General features: G+C 29.4%; 1 protein-coding gene across 2 annotated transcripts; it reads right to left on the bottom strand.

Annotated features, from left to right (window-relative positions):
* Nucleotides 1-156: 156 nt before the first annotated feature.
* On the bottom strand, nt 157-15,544 carry LOC145313483 (leucine-rich repeats and immunoglobulin-like domains protein 1). Of its 2 annotated transcripts, none has more exons than XM_080152920.1 (12): nt 15,128-15,544; nt 9,398-9,476; nt 7,815-7,941; nt 5,922-6,001; nt 5,715-5,808; nt 4,041-4,175; nt 3,523-3,610; nt 1,972-2,003; nt 1,637-1,735; nt 1,090-1,176; nt 660-737; nt 157-294 (listed from the first exon to the last, which is right to left on the bottom strand). In XM_080152920.1, exons 2-12 carry the CDS (start codon nt 9,457-9,459, stop codon nt 172-174), a joined length of 1,005 nt encoding a protein of 334 aa, XP_080009046.1. In that variant the 5' UTR covers nt 9,460-9,476; nt 15,128-15,544; the 3' UTR covers nt 157-171. The 2 variants fall into 2 exon arrangements, with proteins under 2 accessions (XP_080009046.1, XP_080009045.1); XM_080152919.1 differs by having other exon boundaries at nt 1,090-1,180; nt 1,641-1,735.
* Between the last annotated feature and the right edge of the window lie 4,716 nt (nt 15,545-20,260).

Raw genomic sequence — 20,260 nt, 5'->3', positions numbered from 1 at the left:
CATTTGTCAATATTGGGGTACTAACTTTTAAATTAGTTGTAAAAAGTAGAAATGTCCAAACTTTTCCACCAATAACTGCAATCTTTATAATAGCATGGATAAATGTCTTCAGAAATTAGATACTTCCATACACACATCTTTTTACTTTTTTGTGGAAAGTTAAAACATGTATCAGATGCATATAAAACGATTAACTAAAAAAAACACAGCTCTCCTTGAAACGGCACCAGGATGAAAATAAACAAGTCGCGGGTTTTCATTTAACGTAACGGTTTCCAATCCCACGAGGTCTGTTTACATTGTAGTCAAACATATATTTTCAGACGAAGCTTTTCTGTATCCATCAGTCCGATATCTGTATCAGAAAGCAAAAATGGTGAATTTAAAATGGTTCTATTGGTGTAAAATATAGAATGATTCCTGTATTAATAAGAAAACATACATTAACCATCTTTATAGAAGTCTGACAAAATTACAAATGAGTCGTTTGTTTAATGCAAATTATAATTTCCATATTTGTTAATGATTGGTTATTTCGTTGTTTGGACACTGCGTTTATGATTGTTATCATCCTTGTTATTGTTTTAACTATAAAGGACAAATAGCTGAGCTTCTCTATGAGTATATAATGATCTTGGTTGGTTTGATAACAATCCTGTGATACTGTTCTCAAAAAGACGGGTTAGCTGTTGGCAGTAGGAGACAGACAGAAATTTTACTGGTATATTAGCTATGGCCTAAAATAGATGAATAAGTACATGGAAAAAATATTCAATTTTTCGGATTAAAAGAATTCTATTATTAATCGCATTTAAACCAATTACTTAAAGGTGTGAGCAATACTAAGCATGTGTGACAGTCTAACCGTCTTCATTTATACTGTAATTAATTTTACAGTATCTCAACAAATGTATATCTAGTCTTAGTAAAGATGGTTTTTGATTGCTTGAAATTAGAGCATTATAACACATTTAGAGAAACTGAAAAAAAGGGTAGGATTATAAAATTAAAAATCCAAAACATAGTGAGAAAACTGCTTTATCATTTAGTACAACTTTTTTTTCCATTTTACTAATCAATAAACTGTACCTGACTAGGAAGGCTCTCCATTATTAGACCATCCAAAACTAGGGTGCTTATGTGTCTCATTTTACTTAGGGGTACCCCTGGTACCTTTCTGTTCATAATAATATTTGGATTATACAGAGATAGTTATGTGAACTTGTTGTATATTTTTAAAAGGGGTGGGGGGGGGGAGGGGAGGGGAAGGGGGCGAGTCGACAATCATATTCAATTTTAGTTTTTTTAAATTAAGAAAAAATTGTTAGGTTATCTTTTTTCTTGGGGTGATATCTCTTAGGAGGATGGTCTGTCATCCTCTAAAACCATTCCAGGACCTATGTGAAGCTAAATTGTAAAGGAGAACCTTATCGGTTCATTCAGCGGTTAACGAAATTCTTCGGGACAAACAGCCAGTGTCTTAATTTTTAGCTTATATTGTAAAAAAAGACAATGTTTTTCAAATTTGATTTCAAATAATATTAAAAACAAACAAACAGATTAAGCCAGTCTTGCAATGGAAACTTAAAGATTGTTATGCTATCATCAAGAATAATCTTAATCCGTATATATTATTCCTGAAAGAGTTGAATCCAAGGTCCAGATGTGTGACATTGATGCCAATGAACGCTTTCTCCTCAATATCCATCAAGAAGTTGTGCGAGAAATCAAGCACCTGGGAAAAACAGAGACGTGCACAGGAATGAGATTTGGTAGGTAGTAGTTAAAGTTGATAAATTCGGCATTATAAAAGGAAAAAATGGAGTTTAAACAAAGGAAAAGTAGATGATACAGTTAAGATCACATTATAACATTTTTTTTATCAATTTGAACATCGTGACTTAAGCATATGGGTGTATTCATTAGTATTAAAAGATCTAGCTAAACTTTAATCATGTGCACGCCTCTAACCTGGAAATCCTCAATATGAGATAAACTTCCTTCTGAAAAATTAAAAAAAAAAAATTAGTAATATAGGTTTGGGGTCTTTAACTGTTATTTTGAACAGATAGTTCCAATTTTTTTTAAAACTATAGTCTAGTGTTTACCAAATGGATATAGTTTAGACTGAAAAATTATTTTTTAAATACACTTTTAAAATAATAATATTCAATTCCATTTGAGTTTGTTTTTATAAATTTAGTTTATGAAAAGAATTTAGTTTTGTTTTGAGATTAAATTCTATTTTCTTTTCATATAAAATAAACCTTTAAATAAACAGTTTAACATAAATTTGGCTGAATAAATATGTATAAGTTAACGAACTATATTGCTTGATTTTTAATTTTAGCAAACACTAAAAAGAATATTTTTTTGACAGACCTTATCCTATCAAATAAAGTAATAAGTTTTTTTTGTCTGAAGCTTAAAATTTAGATAATTACTGAACCGATTGTGTTCTCAATATTAAGTAAGCGGCACAAAGTTTTTATGATGGTTTTGGCTATTTTTTTTAAAATTCAAGTATTGGAATGGTTTTTATCTATTTTTCTAGCCTTTCTCTGCCCCATCGTTTACAGAGCCCCCAGATGCTAGTGGCGCAGCCGATATTTATAGAAAAAGTATCTAAATTTCAAATGGTTTCTCCCACGATAAGAAAATACATGGAAAGAGTAGAGAGTGTAATTCTTTCGAGTCAAAATATTACAAAATTACCAAAAATAAAAGCCTCAGTTTATGCTGAATTAGAGTTTGTAATGTTTTATCATGTCACAAACTTTTTCATATAGGTAATAAGATTAACGTTGTTCATAGGAGTCACCATTGAAAATTCCTATAAGCAAACTAATAAAACTAAGTTTAATTCCACAGCGTAAAAAAATACGGATGGACAACATGAGTTATAGAGTTTATGTAAATTCGCGATAAATAAAAAAAGAATTTCCCCTTTTAAGTATGAATAGACGGACAAACAGTTGGTTGGTAATTTGAATTATAGAGTAGGTTCGCTTCTAAAAACGCAATATTTTGTTAGCGTGTTTTTCTAATACTTAATGTTTACGTTCACATTAAATCAATGACGTTATAAGTTTAACAAATGTAGTAATCCACAATATCCAAGTGTTTTCTACTTTAGTATGACGTAATCATTATTTAAAGATAAATAGAATGTTTTGAACATGGACTAAAGGCTGCATAACATTATAAAAATAGTTGTTAGTATCAGTAACGCTAGTTAAAATATTCAGTCCTTAATTTGCAATTATTCTTTATCCGTGAAAACTATGCAAAATTTTTACAAGTGTTTGCAAAAATAAATAAATTGAATATAAATATTATTTTCTTTATATAACAAGTTATCGACGTTTCAAGATCACACACCATTACTTTTAGCTAATCTTTTGTGATCAGAATTTGAAATTTTCTTAATTTTCGCGCGTAAATCTGAAGGTCGTCTTTGCACTCACACTTAAAATCAATGCGGCATGATCGGACGTTTTACCACTGCCCTGCGGCGCTTACCTAAAAGTCTTGAAAGTCTGTTAGACTTGAAGTAAAGGCGTCTCAGGTTTGTGAAAGACTGAAGTAGTTCTACAGATAATTCTTGGATCTAAATACAGATTTTATAATTAGTAAATCGTCCTAAAACAACAATATAAAGTTTCAAAGGAACAATTTTCTGTAAATATGGTTATTTTTGTCAAACACATTTTATTCATATTTCATTAAATAAATTTAATTTTCAAATGAAAGATGTAAAGTTGATATTTTAAATCAATTAATTTTTAATTAATGTAGGTTTGAATTTAACAAAGCATTTAATAAAATAAAGTAATTATATTCATTTTTAAAAAATAACAGATAAATTACATTTTGCTATACTTTAATCATTCAGATTCTCTCATAAAAGTGTACTTATAATCTTTACAGACATTTGTATGTAATCTTTAAATTTAGCAAAGATAAGATTCTTTTTTAACCTTACTGTTTGTAAAATAATCTTCTAAATTTAAATAGGAAAAATTCAGGAAATAATTTACCTGATTAAATGATATATCCAGAGTTGTGAGTGTGGGTAGGTAGAAAGTTTGGGAGGAAATTGTGTGGATGTTATTGTGAGATATATTTAGCAATAGTAAACTGGGAATCTGAGTAAACACAAAAGCGTGAAGCACCTGAAAATATTAATATTAGACCATTTAAACAACGATAATTAAAAAAGGAAGAACTTTTCAAAACTCTTATTTTTAACAGCTTTAAAGTTAGGATGTCCGTCCAACGCCATGATTTCCGACTGAACGAAGGTCACTAAACTAAATCGCGATAACCTTAAATAATTGTTCTAAAATGCCACATTGATAATATATTACAAAAGTGTACTTTAATATCTTTTTGTTTATTAAGACTGTTCGTAGTTTACCATTGATGAGCTACTTGCAGACATGATTGTCCTCGTTTTTATGTTTTATTAATATACAGAAAACAAGATTTATTTTTCTATCCGAAAATGCAATTTTTAACCATATATTTATGTTTGATTGCCAAAAAAGTAATATTTTTTTGTCAAGAATAAGGGGACATTTTGTTTGAAAGAAATTTAAGTTAGTTGATATGAATCCTCCAACTGTAAGCCCCGATATACCGAATGCACGGGCTAACAAAACTGTTTAAAATATTATTTTTCTACATTTTTATATCCGTAGAAAACTGGATATAATACGATACGATACATATTTTTTCAGTATGGCTAATCCAGCGGATATTAATCGGTTTCGAAGCCGTACTGGAATATTTTTTATTCTTCCTATATTCCTGAACCTATATTGTAAAAAAGTTAATCTTGGCTGTATGAAGTCACTTTTCTATAGGAGATTTCTTCAGTGGTTTTATGCAGTTGAACACAATATACTTTTTGTTCAAGCATGGATAATATTATGCTGTGATCAAATTGAAATTTTGGTCTTCAGGAACAACTTTTTTTTTATCTATATTGGAATTTTTTGATGCATTTTTTGTACAAAAGAGCGCTTAATTAAATAGGGAAATAACGCACATTTTTTGTCATAGTTTCAAAGCATATTTTAGCTCTAATATTATTTTATATTCTAAATTAATTTAAACAACGGCAAAGAAAATTTATTCTAATGATTAAAAAGAGATTTAAGCAATTGAATGCTCTTACCAGAATCTGGGTTTGACTAAGGTCATTAAATTACTGACTAATGGAGACTCTTTTATGGAGCTGCTGGTTATTACTAAGTTCAAAATGGCCAAGATTAATGAACACTGTTAGGTTCCTTACCTGGATACTCTTACCTGGATTTGTTTAATACTCAGGTCCACATGTTCCAGAATGATGTGGTCCTGTACCTGGATACTCTTACCTGGAATTGTTTAATACTCAGGTCCACATGTTCCAGAATGATGTGGTCCTGTACCTGGATACTCTTACCTTAAATTGTTTAATATTCAGGTCCACATGTTCCAGATTGATGTGGTCCTGTACCTGGATTTTCTTACCTGGAGCTGTCTGTGTCTTAGGTCAAGATGTTTCAGTCAAGACTAGTGATCGTTGATAAGTCCTGAATTTGGACTCTTTTACCCCTATCTGGTTAATACTCAGGTCTAAATGTTCCAGGTTGATAAGGTCCTTTACCTGTATATTTTTGCCTGACTAAAGGTCTCTGTTGGGTCTTAAATCTGTATTCTCTTACCTGGAGTTGGTTATGACTCAGGTCAAGATGTTCTAAACTGATGGTAAGGTCTGCACCCTGGATACTCTTGATAGTGTTGTGAGCAAGGTACACCCTAAATGTATAATTCTCTTTAGAGAAAACATAAATTTCAGTTTGAAAAAATATAATTTATATTTTAGTTGATATAAGTTTAATGTTTTTGCAGGTTGTAAATGAAAACTGCACCTGGTAAGGTCTGGCCACTGCTGGAGGCTGGACATGTCCAGGTGGGTGAGGTTATTGTAAGACAGGTTTAACACTGAACCCTAAAATTGTTGAAATAATGAAATAATTTTTACTTTAAAAATAAACTTTACATATTTTTTTGTTTAAATAGTTAAATACAATATCAGCACAATCAAATACACATTTGGTTTTTTAAAACTTTTAATTTTAAAATATTTAATCAATTTAAAACATATTAAACTTTTTAATTGATATCCTTTCAACCAACTTCTTTTTTGTTTAAGATAAAGAGAAAAAAGTTTTATTAAAAAATATTGAAGAATAAATGCTACAAAAAAGTTTTGTGTACTCAGCTCCTAGGATTGAGGGATATGATAATGAAAAACAGATCAAACATCCCACAAGTAGTCTAATACTTAACAAGATAAAATTGTTGCTGGAAAAGGAATTAAACTTTCATATATTATCCCTGTATCCCTGATAGGTACTGTTTATCCTTCTTTGGTTAACAAAATACTTTTTTTTTCAGAGATTTAGTCAAAGTTAAATCTATTCTCCACTATAAGGTAAAAAAGTACAAATTTACATTTATCTAGCCTAAAAAATTTCCTTTCACAAATAAAAAATCTTTTGATATTAATATAGACATTTTCAAAATTAAATGAAAAGAACAACAAAGATATCTAGGTATTTATCTGGATCTTTATATTAGTTTTATTTCTAAGAGCAAAGTAAATTCTTTCTTATTTATTTCCTATATTGTAACTCTATTTGCTTCTTAAATTCTAATCTACTTTTTTAATATCTTATATGATTATCTTCTCATATAGGGGATGATGTTAAAAAAACACCACTGAATTTAAATTTGCTTTCGGCCTTACTGGTAGTTATTTTGTTTGTTAGACAGATGCCATAATTATACTAGGAAATAAAAAATAAGCTTAAGTTTTTAAAACAGGTCTAATTCTCTTTTTTACATAAGAACTTTAAAGTTAACAATAAAACCTAACTTTTTTACCTATATAATATTTCTTTGAAATTATCTTTCAATTATAATACAATGTTACAGGGATATTAAAGCATAAGATAAGGAACAATAAATTAATGTAAATCCCCAATCAGGATAAACAAGATACCTCTTCTTTTGAATTATGGGTTGAAATATTTGTAATAACAAAAGTAAAAAATTAGTTTGAGCCAATAAATGTGAGCAGGTGATTTTAAAACTTTGGATACAAATTAATGCAATTTATAGTTCCCTCCTTCCCTGCAAAGTTGTCTGTCTTTAATTTATGCTTAACAAATTTAGTTTCGTGCCTAATGGTTTTCCTCCAAGATTAGAATAACAATTACTACCTAGTTTCTTTCTTCTTTTCTACTATACTTTAGGGATATAGGGAAAAGAGATATATTTAACTTCCTCCCAATTCTTATCTGTAAGATTTTCCACTTGTACTTAACTTTTAATTATTTTGTAGAAGAAAGAACTGTAAATTATTACTACAATTGTAATCCCTTTCCCTGCTTTTTAAAAGAAAATGTTTTGCATTTTAAATCTTTTCTTCGCTATTTGTATTTTCAGAAATATTTCAGAGATATCAAAATGTCTTTCACTTAAGATCCTTTCAATGACTAGACTCGTTTGAATTTACCTAACGCGTTCTATTTTGGCATGGGTAAGTTTTTGTTTCCTTATGGTATGAATAAATTCACCATCAAATGATTAATGTTTGTCCACATTTTAAAAACAATCTTTTTTAAAGATAGTAAATTGTAAAGATTAAACTCTGAATTGCCTTGCTAGTCACACAGAAAATTTAAACAAAAAACTTCAAATCATTGTAAGAAATAATCTTTTTTAAAAGAAGCTATAAAATAAAATAATATGTATACCTGAACAGAGTGAGGAGGGAAAGCTGTCATACCAAGGGCCACACAGTCTATAAAGCCAGTGGCACAGGTACAGTTCTCCAGGCATCCTCCCAGGCTCAGGACGCTGTGAGTAGAGCCTGTCAGCGGACTATTAATTAGGAATTCATTAGTAAAAATAACAGATTCTAAGTAAAAATTTTATTAATTATTTGAATCATGGAAAGAAAACGAAGTAGCGGGTTTCGTCGAAGTTTTACAGTAGCTTTCTTCTATTTCTAGCCCCTAAGGGGGCCAATTTCCTAATCCGGCGGGGTAATGTTTAACATTTATCTAACCTAAAATAACCTATCAAAAGCTACTTAAAGCTCAATAAAATGTTTTGTTAAATTATCATTCTTTTGAGTGAATTTAGTTTAATTTCTAATATCTCTTCATATTTCCTTATATTTGTTAAGCCTTAGGCTCTATAGATATTTACTCATAGTTGTATAATAATTGAATCAAGACATTATTAAACAATATGGATTTATGAGGAAATTTAATTAAAAACGTGGAACATGGATGTTTGTTCAGGTATTTCTAATCTATTTTATATTAGAAAGTATAGTAAGATATTGTCTGCCCAGTAAGATTTCGTAAACCAAATAACCTATTACATTCTGCGTTTTGGGGATTGGGTCTTGAAATTATTTTAGTTTTTTTTTGGTTGATCTAAGTTTTGGAATAGGTATAAGGAATTGTTTACCTCTTGCAAGGGGAGTAGCCACATTATAAATTATTAGATTTCATTCTAAATTTAAATTTTCAAAGTGCAAAATCTGCTTGTATATATTTGGGTATTGAAAGAGGGGGGGGGGGGGCGTGGTAGTCGGGAGATAAAGTTGCCACACCACAATGTATGATTCAAATTGAAATAATTTTCTTGAATAGAATTATAAAGATTCTAAAAAACATTTGTTATCATCAGAACTATCAGAAAATTAGAATTCAACATAGATTATGTTTTAATAAAATAGATTTTACAAAGGACAAATTATTTTTTTTCTTTATTTTGAATTGCTTAAGTTGGGTTAAATTAATTTAATTCCTAATATTGTTGTAGGTATCTTGAACCAGCCTAATTTATTGAGCATACAGTTACATGCGCTGATAAAAAATGGCTACCCAAAGAAAATAAACCTTGGTTATGAAAGAAAGAATATTGATGAAAAATCTGGACTCCACATAATAAAATTCTATCATCTTTTCAAGGTGTGCCGTAACTTTCTCTAAATTTATCATTTTATCAGACCATCAAAACTGCCAAATGTTAATTAAGTCCAAGCCACTCCTTCCCCTTTAATGAAATTGGATTTAGTGCAGTTCACGGTAAAATGTTCCTGGTAATGATTATCTCCAAAAATCTATGAACTTTACCTATGATTAAACTCTAATCGTTACCGGGAATATTTCACCGTGAACTGCAATAGATTCCTATAAATTTTATTATTAACACTCCATTCCGATTTAAATATTTGCTATTGTAGCTTTTTATAAAATCAAAACGTTATAATTTTGCAGACATCTGTCACCATGCGGAAGATTGCTAACCTATCTTTTTATACCTGGAATGATGGATGGTGGTTAAGGAGAGTAAAAAGACTGTACACACAAATATTTTCTCCATAGTATCTTCTTATCTACCTAAAATTATATAAAATCATTGACAACAAGAATAATAATATCCTTAGAAACAAACAATGATGGAATCATCAATTGATAACAAAAGTAGATGGATAAGGCGACAAAGAGTTGATTTAAAAGGAATACAGAAACTGCAAATTTCATTCTACATGTCTATCTAACATGAACAATTGATAGAAAACAAGGATGAAAACACGGATTTTTAAAAGACAGTACACACAACAATTCTCTACTTGAAGGTATACACCTCAAATTATAAAAACATGAGATAGCAAGGATAAAATCATACATAGACTGAAAAAGATTTAACTACACTATAAAAAAATCATATAATCAAAAGAGAATAAAAAGACTGTACATAACTAAATATTAACTCTATAATATCTCCTAACTTAAATAAAAACAAAACAAAATAACAAATATAAAAAATACATATTTGTGAAGGTAAACTTTAATAGATATTGATTTGGATTCAGACCAACTAAAAGGTAAAAACTGTATTTCAATTTATAACTTTGCAAAACAGAAAACAGAAAGGATTCCAAGTTTTATTGAATAGATATTGCATGATAGAAATATAAAAATGATAAAATGAATGTCTGACTGTATCAGTCTGTGTGTATCTGATAAAAACAGATATCATATATTTTCACAAATTATTTTCAAGTAGAAAAAAAGTTTCTCAAAAAGAGGACAAATGTTTTTTTTTTATATTTTTTATAGCTTTAATAGTTATTTCTTTCATCGTATTATAAACCGCTTTCCGCGGATATAGAATGTACAATTATAAGATTAAAACTAGTTTTTTTTAGCCCCGAGGTGCCGAAGGCATAGTTCTTTCGTATGGATGAGAACCGGTTCCTATCCACCGGATTCGAAGGAATACGAGAAATATTAATTATAACATGTAAAAATCAATACAATAATATCTTCCTTATCATTCCAAGAAACCTCTTTAAAAATTCTAATCGGGCGGTTTATTTATAGAAAACTCTTTAAAAAATGGTAAATAACAACTTTATCATAATTTAAAAAAAACAACATGCTCTAAATTTGTAATTTTTCAAATATAATGATTTTCAATAATGATGACAAATTATAGGTTTTTATAATAGAATTCTTCAATCTTTAAAGTAAGAGAGCTGAACAAGGGCTTTTATGTTTAAAAGAAATGAAATGAAAAAGAAACAAAAAATGATCACATACATTCGGCCTTATTCTAATTCTTATTAGACCATATTATTTGGTGAATTTATACATGAGATTTCTATGTTCGTTATTCAGCTTCGATTTTGTATTCCTTGTCATCTCAATTATGAGTTTAAGTACATTGAATCAATTTAATTAATTAGATTTAATGTCAGGTTTAACATGATAATTATTGTCATTAATAATGTATTAAAGCCATTCCCTCTAAATCAAACAATTTAGAATTAAAGCTTGGTTAATTGTCACTGCAAAGGAACTTTACTGAAATATGATCATTAAATTTAGCTGTTTTGGGATGATATTATAATCTTCTTACTTCAAAATTGCCTTGTATATAAATATTTAGCAAAATCAGTTTATTTTTTTAGGCTAGGATAGGATTTAGGATTTAGGTTTTGCCAGTATTACGTATTCCTTGATATCTACGTAAGGCTAAGGAAATTGTATAGTATTACCTAAAAATGTTAAATTATTTTGACACAAAGCATGATTTTTGCAAATAAAGGGCGAATGATGCTTTAACAGAAATTCAAAAGTTCTTTTGGTTCCTATCAAAAGTCTGCACATCTTCTATTGAGACAGAAAATCATTATGCTTTAAACACTTTATCTCTTGTTTAAAAAAAGTAAACAACAAGCTGAGCTCAAGGCGTATAAACCAGTAAAGTGCCCCTATCTATGGCAGTTCTAAACTGATATGCATTATATTTGAGGCATAGTACAATCAAACTAATGGAATATTTAATTAAGCATTATACAATTTTTCCTTTAATTAAATCAATTAAGTCCCTGAATATCGAACCAGTTCATGTACTAACTTTAATTTTAGCTCTCTAATCTGATATTTACACATTAAAATCAATTTTAAATTTCTTGTTATAGTTTAAGTTTGTAAAGGGTTAAACATTGAAATAACTTCTTTACAAAAAAAGACAGATTTAATGAATTTTATTTTTCTAAAAAAAACGTGTTCCAGCTCAATTAAAATGTTTCTGGAACATATATTCCATTTTCACCTGGCTTACCAGAATATTTGTTTCTAGAACAGATATTCCAGTTTCACCTGGCTTACCAAAATATTTGTTTCTGGAACATATATTCCAGTTTCACCTGACTTACCAGAATATTTGTTTCTGGAACATATATTATAGTTTTACCTGGCTTACCAGAATATTTGTTTCTGGATCATATATTCCAGTTTCACCTGGATTACCGGAATATTTGTTTCTGGAACATATATTCAAGTTTCACCTGGCTTACCAGAATATTTATTTCTGGAACATATATTCCAGTTTCACCTGGCTTACCAGAATATTTGCTTCTGGAACATATATTTTAGTTTCAACAGGCTTACCAGAATATTTGTTTCTGGAACATATATTCCAGTTTCACATAGCTTACCAGAATATTTGTTTCTGGAACATATATTTTAATTTCACCTGGCTTACCAGAATATTTGTTTCTAGAATATATGTTCCAGTTTCACCTGGCTTACCAGAATATTTGTTTCTGGAACATATATTCAAGTTTCACCTGGCTTACCAGAATATTTGTTTCTTGAACATATATTCCAGTTTCACCTGGCTTATCAGAATATTTGTTTCTGGAACATATATTGAGAAAAAACAGTGTGGACAATAAAAGATGAATATTGATAAGATCAAACAGTCTCAATAATTGAGTTAATGTTGTAGAATGAACAGAAAACTATATTTCTTTATAAGTTATTCTTAAAAAGATTCATAAACTTTTATTATCTTAACAAGTTGATTTAAAAAAATAAAATCAGTTAGAATAATATATTGGAACATATTAGTCAGAAATTTTAATTGTATTGGGTCAACTAGTGTTTGAGTCAATTTCCATTCAATTATTATAGATTTCATGAGAAGACAATTCTTGTTTTAGCTTTGGCTAAATAGCTGTTTGCCGTTTTCTGACTCATGATTCAAATTTTCTTGTCTTTATATATGTATGTGGAGTGTTCATCTTTTATCTATAATAGTATCTTCAATATGCATATTGTATTTGTTCAAGCTAGAATTGTACTTTGTCGTTATAGCCTGATCAGAAGAGTGAATCTGCTCTACATTATGGATCTGTCTTTATTGCCTAAGGGGTATATAAAAAATGGTGAATTTTGCCATACTAAGTTTTTTTCTTCAGATTTCAACTTTTTCTGGGCATTCCTGTATTGGTTAAGGTATAAGTAAGGAAGTGTTCCAAATCTATATTTTCTTGTTGGTAGGTAAGTACACATATTATAAACAGTTTTTTTACCCAGTGATAAAATGCTATTAATCTTAAATCCCTAAAAAAACTTCTGAAGAATAATGTGCTCTTCTTTTCAATGTAGTTGTTACTTTCTGTATGTTTGGTGTCGGTGTTTTTCAATGTTTAGGAGTATAGAAAAAAGTGTAGTACACACATAACTATTGAATCAAGTATTCTGCATTTTTTTTCATATTGTTTTTCTAAACACATTTAAATAGAATAAACTGTGTGTAATCAAAATACAATATTATACAGAATCATTAATTCTTGATAATAATCAAATTATGGATGAACAAAAACTTAAAAGATACAACAAACCAAACAAAATTTGGGTGAAATTTACCAAAGAATATCTTACGAATATATTTTCTGAACCATAAAAGTCAGCAAGAAGTAGGATGTAACAATATCACAATGAAATAAATCAGAAAACTATATTTTAATCACTTATTTGTATTTAAAAAAATCTGCATATTAAGCTCAATTTTTGATTTTCGTTTTTAAAACTGCGCTTTAAGGAAGTTTTCATCCTTGCAAATACAGCAAATTTAGGTTTTTTGGGTCAATGAACTCATTTTCAAACTTTTTAGAAAAGAATCCAAAATTTGTCAGTTATTTGTTTTTTCAAAGTAAAGGATAATTGTAAATTATTGATACCTATTTCTAAAGTATTTCTTTCAAATTCATCACAGTACAAAATGTGGGAAGCCCGAATTGTAATTTTGCTGTGACATTAATATACTAGAAAACCCAAGAAAAAAAACAGTGAGTGTAATAACCATGTTTGCAAATGGTTATTTCAATGTAATGCGCATCAGAAATATATGGAGATACTATCATAAAAAAATATATCTTGATAAAGAGGCGAAGCAACTATACAAGTCTTGTGTAAAAAAATAGAATGTCCGTCTGTCGTTGAAAGATCTCGATAACTGCTTGAACAGTTAGGTTCTCCTTTACATTGAAACTTATTAAAGGGTTTTTACTAATTTTTGGGGTATAGTCCTTTTCACGACATCCCTCCATAAGGAGAGATTCTTCGTATTTTTCACAGTAGCTTTTCTCCTATTTCTAGCCCCTGCGGGGGGCTCTAACCCTGCGGGGCCAATTACCTAACCCTGTGGGGCAATCACCTAACACAATATAACCTAACCTAACCTAAAATAACCTATAAAAAGCCATTTTAAAAATGTGAAGAATCGCTCCTTATGGAGGGATGTCGTGAAAAGGACTATACCCAATTTTTGTTAGAAGAAAGCTGAACCCTACGAGATAAAAATGCACCTAAAGGGATTATTTGCCTATCCCTTTATACCTTTAAAAAGATGCAAACATAAAAATTTATGCATTTTATACCAAGTATCATTTTATATGGTATTGTTTTGTCATTTTGGTATTATTTACTTACATCCATTTATAAATAAATATAAATTTAATAATTTCATGAGGGCGAGTTGGCCCGTTTGGAGGGGGGGGGGGGGGGGTAATTTTTTGATTGATTTAAGAAATTTAGGAAAAAGTTTGTCATGGAGGAAAAGAATATAATAATTTGTCAACCCTAACCCCACCTCTTTTAGAACTCCTTACTAATAGAAATTATTTGCAATGGTATTGCTTAGAAATTTTTAGAAAATATACTTTCTTACTTTAATACAAACAAAAAAATCAAAGAGAACCTTCTTTATATATAATTTTTGTATGTCTGTCCGTCAATTTTTTTTTAGATAAAACTTCTCTAAATTTAAAATATCAGTCCGTCTGAATGTTTATCTTTCAAATCAGTCCGTCGTATGCTTCATTTTCTTCCATGTCAGAATTATTTCCTGGTTTTTCCTTTGAATTCCATCGTTTAATAAGTATAAAAAGGTGTAGTGCTAAAAAATATCAAAATTATATTTTTTAAATATTTTTTGTCAAAATATCAACATATTGCTTTAATATTAAGTGGTCATTGAAATAAATAAAAGTCTGATGACATTATAACTTCTTACTTAATCTGCATAATAACACATTTTTGACTGATTAAAATACATGCGTTTTTAAAAGAAAAGCTAAATTTTGTACAATGGTATATGAAATTTTAATATTTTCAATATTTATATTTGTTAATAAAACTATGTTTGGTAATAATATTATCTAAACAAATTTAATTTAAGAATTAAAACTTACCTAATTTTTAAAGCAGTTATAAGTCTTCAATTAATCTGAACAACATTTCTCAATCTTTTGTAACTTCAAATGTTTACTTGTTGGGTTTTCTTTTTATTAATGTTTAATGTTTGTTTCATATTCATATTGATGTTTATTGTTGCTTTTCACCATTGGTTTTCAATCTTACTTATTCTTAGTGCAAACAATAACATTCAGTTTTTGTCTTGTTTTACATGCAGTAATTTTTTGGGGGATTGGCTCTAGCAATTCACTGTTTTTACATAGTTTTTTATGTGTCTATTCTAATTATTTTAAATTGTCTTTAGTATATAAAAGTTTTTTTTTTTTTTATAGCAAATAACGATCTAGATACAAGATTTGAACGGAGCTCATTGTTAACATAGATGCTCCCAGCAGCAAATCTCAGATAAAACTGAATCCAAGAGAACGCATATAGAAGAGTATATTCTGTGTGTATGTGTGTGTGTGTGTGTGTGTGTGTGTGTGGGTGTGGGTGTGTATACAACTAATTCTTCTCTCTTCACAACCCTCTCTATCATTCTCTTTTTAGTAGCGAAGCTACTCTATAATTCGCTTTGTCCGTCAGTCAGTCCGTCAGTCAGTCAGTCAGTCCGTAACGCTATGGGGGAAATGGGATTTACTCAGCTCCTATAAAAGATAGAATGCTGAAATTTTTTGACAACATTCCTATTAATAAGGAGCACAATTAACTATAAAACATCAATGGCGGTCGGACCGCTTTTTAGCAGGTTTTAGGCTATTTTTGTATTTTTCACATTTTTCTCCATATCTTTGGTGTTTATGGTCCGATTTCCAAAATTTTTTCAGTTAGAGAAATCAAAATTAAATTTCCTTTCTTTTCTAGAAAACAACTATGACGGTCAGACTACTTTTAAACAGGTTTTAGGCTATTTTTATATTTTTCACATTTTTCTCCATATATTTGGTGTTTATGGTCCGATTTCCAAAAAATTTTCAGTTATAGATATCAAAATTAAATTTCCTGTCGTTTAAAGAAAACAACCATGACAGTAAGACTGCCTTTTTGCAGGTTTTTGGCTATTTTTGTTTTTTCCTTATTTTTCCATTTCTCTTATGTATATAGTCCGATTTTCCAAATTTTTTAAGTTAAGGATATAAAAATTTAATTTCCTGTCGTTTTAAGAAAACAACCGTATTCCCACCCATGAATTTTTGGGCTTCGCTACTTATGGATGTTGTCATCCTTGTTTTCTTCTTTTTTGTCTCTAAGAAGGACCCGGCTACTTTTTTCTGATTGAAAAAAGTTATAAACAAAGCATGCAAGAGAACATTTACATTAAAGTATGTGTTAATGCTAAGGTCTGTTTTACTAGCAACCAACGCAAAGCTACTATATAAATTGAGTCGGTCTGTTAAACTTTACTTAACTTTACCAAGTCCATAATTATTAAATGGCACGCTCGAACCCTGGCCTTGTTTTTTTTTATATAGAAAATTTGACAAATATAACCTACAGGCTGATAGAGTTGAAATGAAGCCGCTCTAATGGAAGAAACACAGCTAACAATGAAAATATATACATACCTTGGCATTTAATGCTATAAATATCCATGCTTTATTTTCTATTAAACCCAAGAAAAGGAAAGAGCGAGAGTAGGGGATATGATTTATGTATAATAATATCAATACAACATAAAGGGACGAGGGAACAGGTTCTAAACAAGATGATTGTGTTCTCAAGTAGGGTAGAAGAAACAAAAAACTAACATTACTAATGTAGACGGGTCTAGCTTGGAAGTGCCTTTAGATTGGAAGGACTGATCGAGAGAGTATACTAGGACTATTAAAAAGAACAGATAAGGAATTGAGGGATAATATATGAAATATTTGATTTTATTGAATATCTACAAGAGAGGGGGGGGGGGTTGGAAGCTAATGTCAATTTTAATGCAGAGCCTAAATTGAGCTGTTAAATGAGATTGCGGCGGCCGATCCTATAAATTATAGACTTACTGTTATTTCAGTAGTGTTACTTAATGTAGGTTAGACTTTAGCAAAACATTCGACAATGTTTTCATATTTATCAATAGACATAATATATCTAGATAATCCATCTAACCCCATTTTTCATTATAATTAAAAAGAGAACACAGTAATATGTCTGACTGATTATGACGTAACAAAAAAAATTAGCCAATGAGAGGCCGTTATTGACCAATGGTAAAATTTATAGTGGCCTCTCATTGGCTAATTTAATTTGTTACGTCATAATCAGTCAGACACTATTACTGTGTTCTTAAAAAGAGATATTTTGCAGACAAACAATTTGTTTATTTTTTGTCCTTACGTACTAAAATCTGTAGAAACTAGTAAAAGTGGCGGCACAGATTACGACGTAAAAAAAAATAACTGATGAGAGGCCAGTATACACTGTAATTGACCAATGGTAAAATTTATAGTGGCCTCTCATTGGTTAATATTTTTGACGTCATAATCTGTGCCGCCACTTTTACTAGAATGTTTGAACAAATGACAGGTCCGGGATGTACCTTCATTATTCTCCTATTTGACTGCATATTATACTTTTTCTACCAAAGATTTTTTGAACTCGTTCTTTTACTAGTTGGCTCAATAACTTTGGAAACCTTAATCTAATAGGATTGGTTCAAAATTGCAATATACAAAATCTTTTCAACCAATATTGCAAATTTACAGAAGAGGTAATTTTGTTATCAAAATTGAAGCGATACATCATTTTATCGTCCATTGTCTTATACAGTTTAGTAAATTCACAACAAATTTTACATTTTTTCCGTGTTCACTTTTGCCAAAGTGTCTCTTATTGATCTATGTTCCTACATCCCTTTTTCTTATATTTTTCCCAATTATCAAAATATACCACTTATGATTTAGAGGAAAATTTATTCATTATACATTGCCTTATTCCGAGTTCCTGATTTTCCTTTTGATTGTTGAACTCGTCTATATGGGATAGTAAAGTTTTCTTTAGTGAATATTTTGTTTATTCAGGTACAAGATTCCCATGATCCTAAGTGTATTTCTAACTCGCAAATTGTGTTCTACAAATCTTTCCTATCTACCCTTTTCAAATTTGTTCAAAATATTTTAATCCTGACAAGTTTCATTTTAATCTAAAACTAAACATGTCTCTCTTCTTTTATAAATCAAATCTTGTTCATTATTATTATTATTAGCTTTAAATCTGTATATTGAATTGGCAGAATTATAAATAGTCTTAGTTAACATATGTATATTTATTTCAGTAAAACTAAGTTTCTTTGAATAATAAGTAAATTTGGGTAATACTAAAAAATTTATATTTCTTAACAGTGGCATGTAGAAATTTGTAACACGAACCCCTAAAAAGAGATATAAGTACTATCTTGATCCTTGATTCCTGATATCTGATAAGTACATTTGGGTTGAAAGTGAACCCAATATATAAAGATGTTTCCACAATCAAGCAAAATAAATTAATAACATACAAAAAACATACACGCATTGTATTAAGAAAAAAAAAAAAAATTAAAAATAAAAAGATAAAACATTTCATCACGTATACTCAATTAATTGACAGATTGATTGTAGTATTGACACTAGAAAAGCTCTCTTATTTTATTTTAATGCTTGTTAAACATATTTTTTAACAAAAATTTAGTGAAAATGTATGAACTCCCTGGGTAAGTGGTTGGACAACTACCCACCATAAAATCTTTATTGGTCAATTTATTTTGGGTCCACCAATTAACCATTGATATGAAATAGCCACATATATCACTATATATCACACACATAATCTCTTCCAATATAGATATTTTAATTATCTTTCCAATCTTTTGATATTTATGTTTTAAAGTTTAAATATATTGAAACATTAGCAGAATTTATTAGATTGGATATTGTTAGAAATTTTCGCTTACCCTGATAAAATGTTTCTCGCAGCTGGCTAATATAACGATACCTCATATCATCCCCCCATTATTAAGATTTTACCCCATCCCCTCCCCTAACCATGAAGGAACGTATTGACCAATATCTAAATTAACGACAAAAACTACCCCGTCACAATATCCACTTATTCTATATCCATTATTGGCAGGGACAATAAAGTAATAATCCAGCAATGTTTTTGTAAACTGACCAACCAGGGATGCAGATGTAGGACAACTGACATAAATCTTACTCCTAATGCCTCCTTTAGGAATAAAAATATCGCGGGATGATAAAAAATCTTTTTCTTATCTACATATACTGCAAAAATGTAGAAAAGAAAAAAAGTTTGATTAATTCTGTCTAAAGAAAAGAAAAATTATATTTGCCTTTCTACTTTAGCCAAAGTTACAAAACCAAGCATAAAGACCATACCTAGCCCTAAAGATTATTTCTAGCTTAGATAATTACTACAATTTCTATTTTTGATCATGGACTAAGAAATGAAACATTTAACTGTAAATTTTAAGGGTATTTGATATCTTACCTAACCTTACTTGAGTTGTGACCTAATATGTTGCTCACTAGATCAATTATCAAAGTTGATCCTCAATTAAACTACGAGAAAGAGGTTACGACGTCACTTGGTCTTAACAAGACTTTTTAAAATCCAGTTAAAAGAACTACAGGGTGTTTCAAGAGAAGGTCATTCTAATATTGAAGAATTTAAAATATGAAACATTGATAATGTTAAACCCTAGGGTAAAACAATCGCCGCCACGTGCATATCTTAAATGTTCTTAAAGAATAATATATGAAGTAGGTCTAACATTAGATTAGTTATTATGAAAATGCAAAAGGTCTTGACTGCATTTAGGTTTACTGTTAGGCCAAGTTATAAAATCTTTGTAAAAGTTGATAAAACTTGCATCATTACTCTACATAAATACAGGATTAAAGGGATAGATAAACTGTAAAACTTTTTTAGACCAGAGATGTATTTAATTAATCTGACTTTAATAATATATTATAAAGCCTCATTAAAAGCACAACCTAATAAATAATTATTGCAGTTGTGTTAAAGACTAGGAAAAAATAATTTTAAAAGATAATATTAGTTTCGCCTTTGCCTCTAAGGACTTTGATCCAAGTGGAGGTGATGGGTTTTCTTTCTGGGTTCATAAGAATTAATCCAGT

Source organism: Acartia tonsa, chromosome 3, assembly GCF_053477335.1.
Source record: "Acartia tonsa isolate MP-2025a chromosome 3, ASM5347733v1, whole genome shotgun sequence".
Lineage (NCBI taxonomy): Eukaryota > Metazoa > Arthropoda > Copepoda > Calanoida > Acartiidae > Acartia > Acartia tonsa.
This window is presented reverse-complemented; position numbering and strand designations above follow the sequence as displayed.

Coding starts and splice junctions, on each gene's coding strand:
- LOC145313483 (XM_080152920.1), bottom strand. CDS start 9,459: ATGGAGAAAATATTTGTGTGTACAGTCTTTTTACTCTCCTTAACCACC. Junction 1,177..1,636: donor TTGGATTCAACTCTTTCAGG/AATAATATATAC, acceptor ATTATGAACAGA/AAGGTACCAGGGGTACCCCT. Junction 295..659: donor GTCTTTTTGAGAACAGTATC/ACAGGATTGTTA, acceptor ACTACAATGTAA/ACAGACCTCGTGGGATTGGA.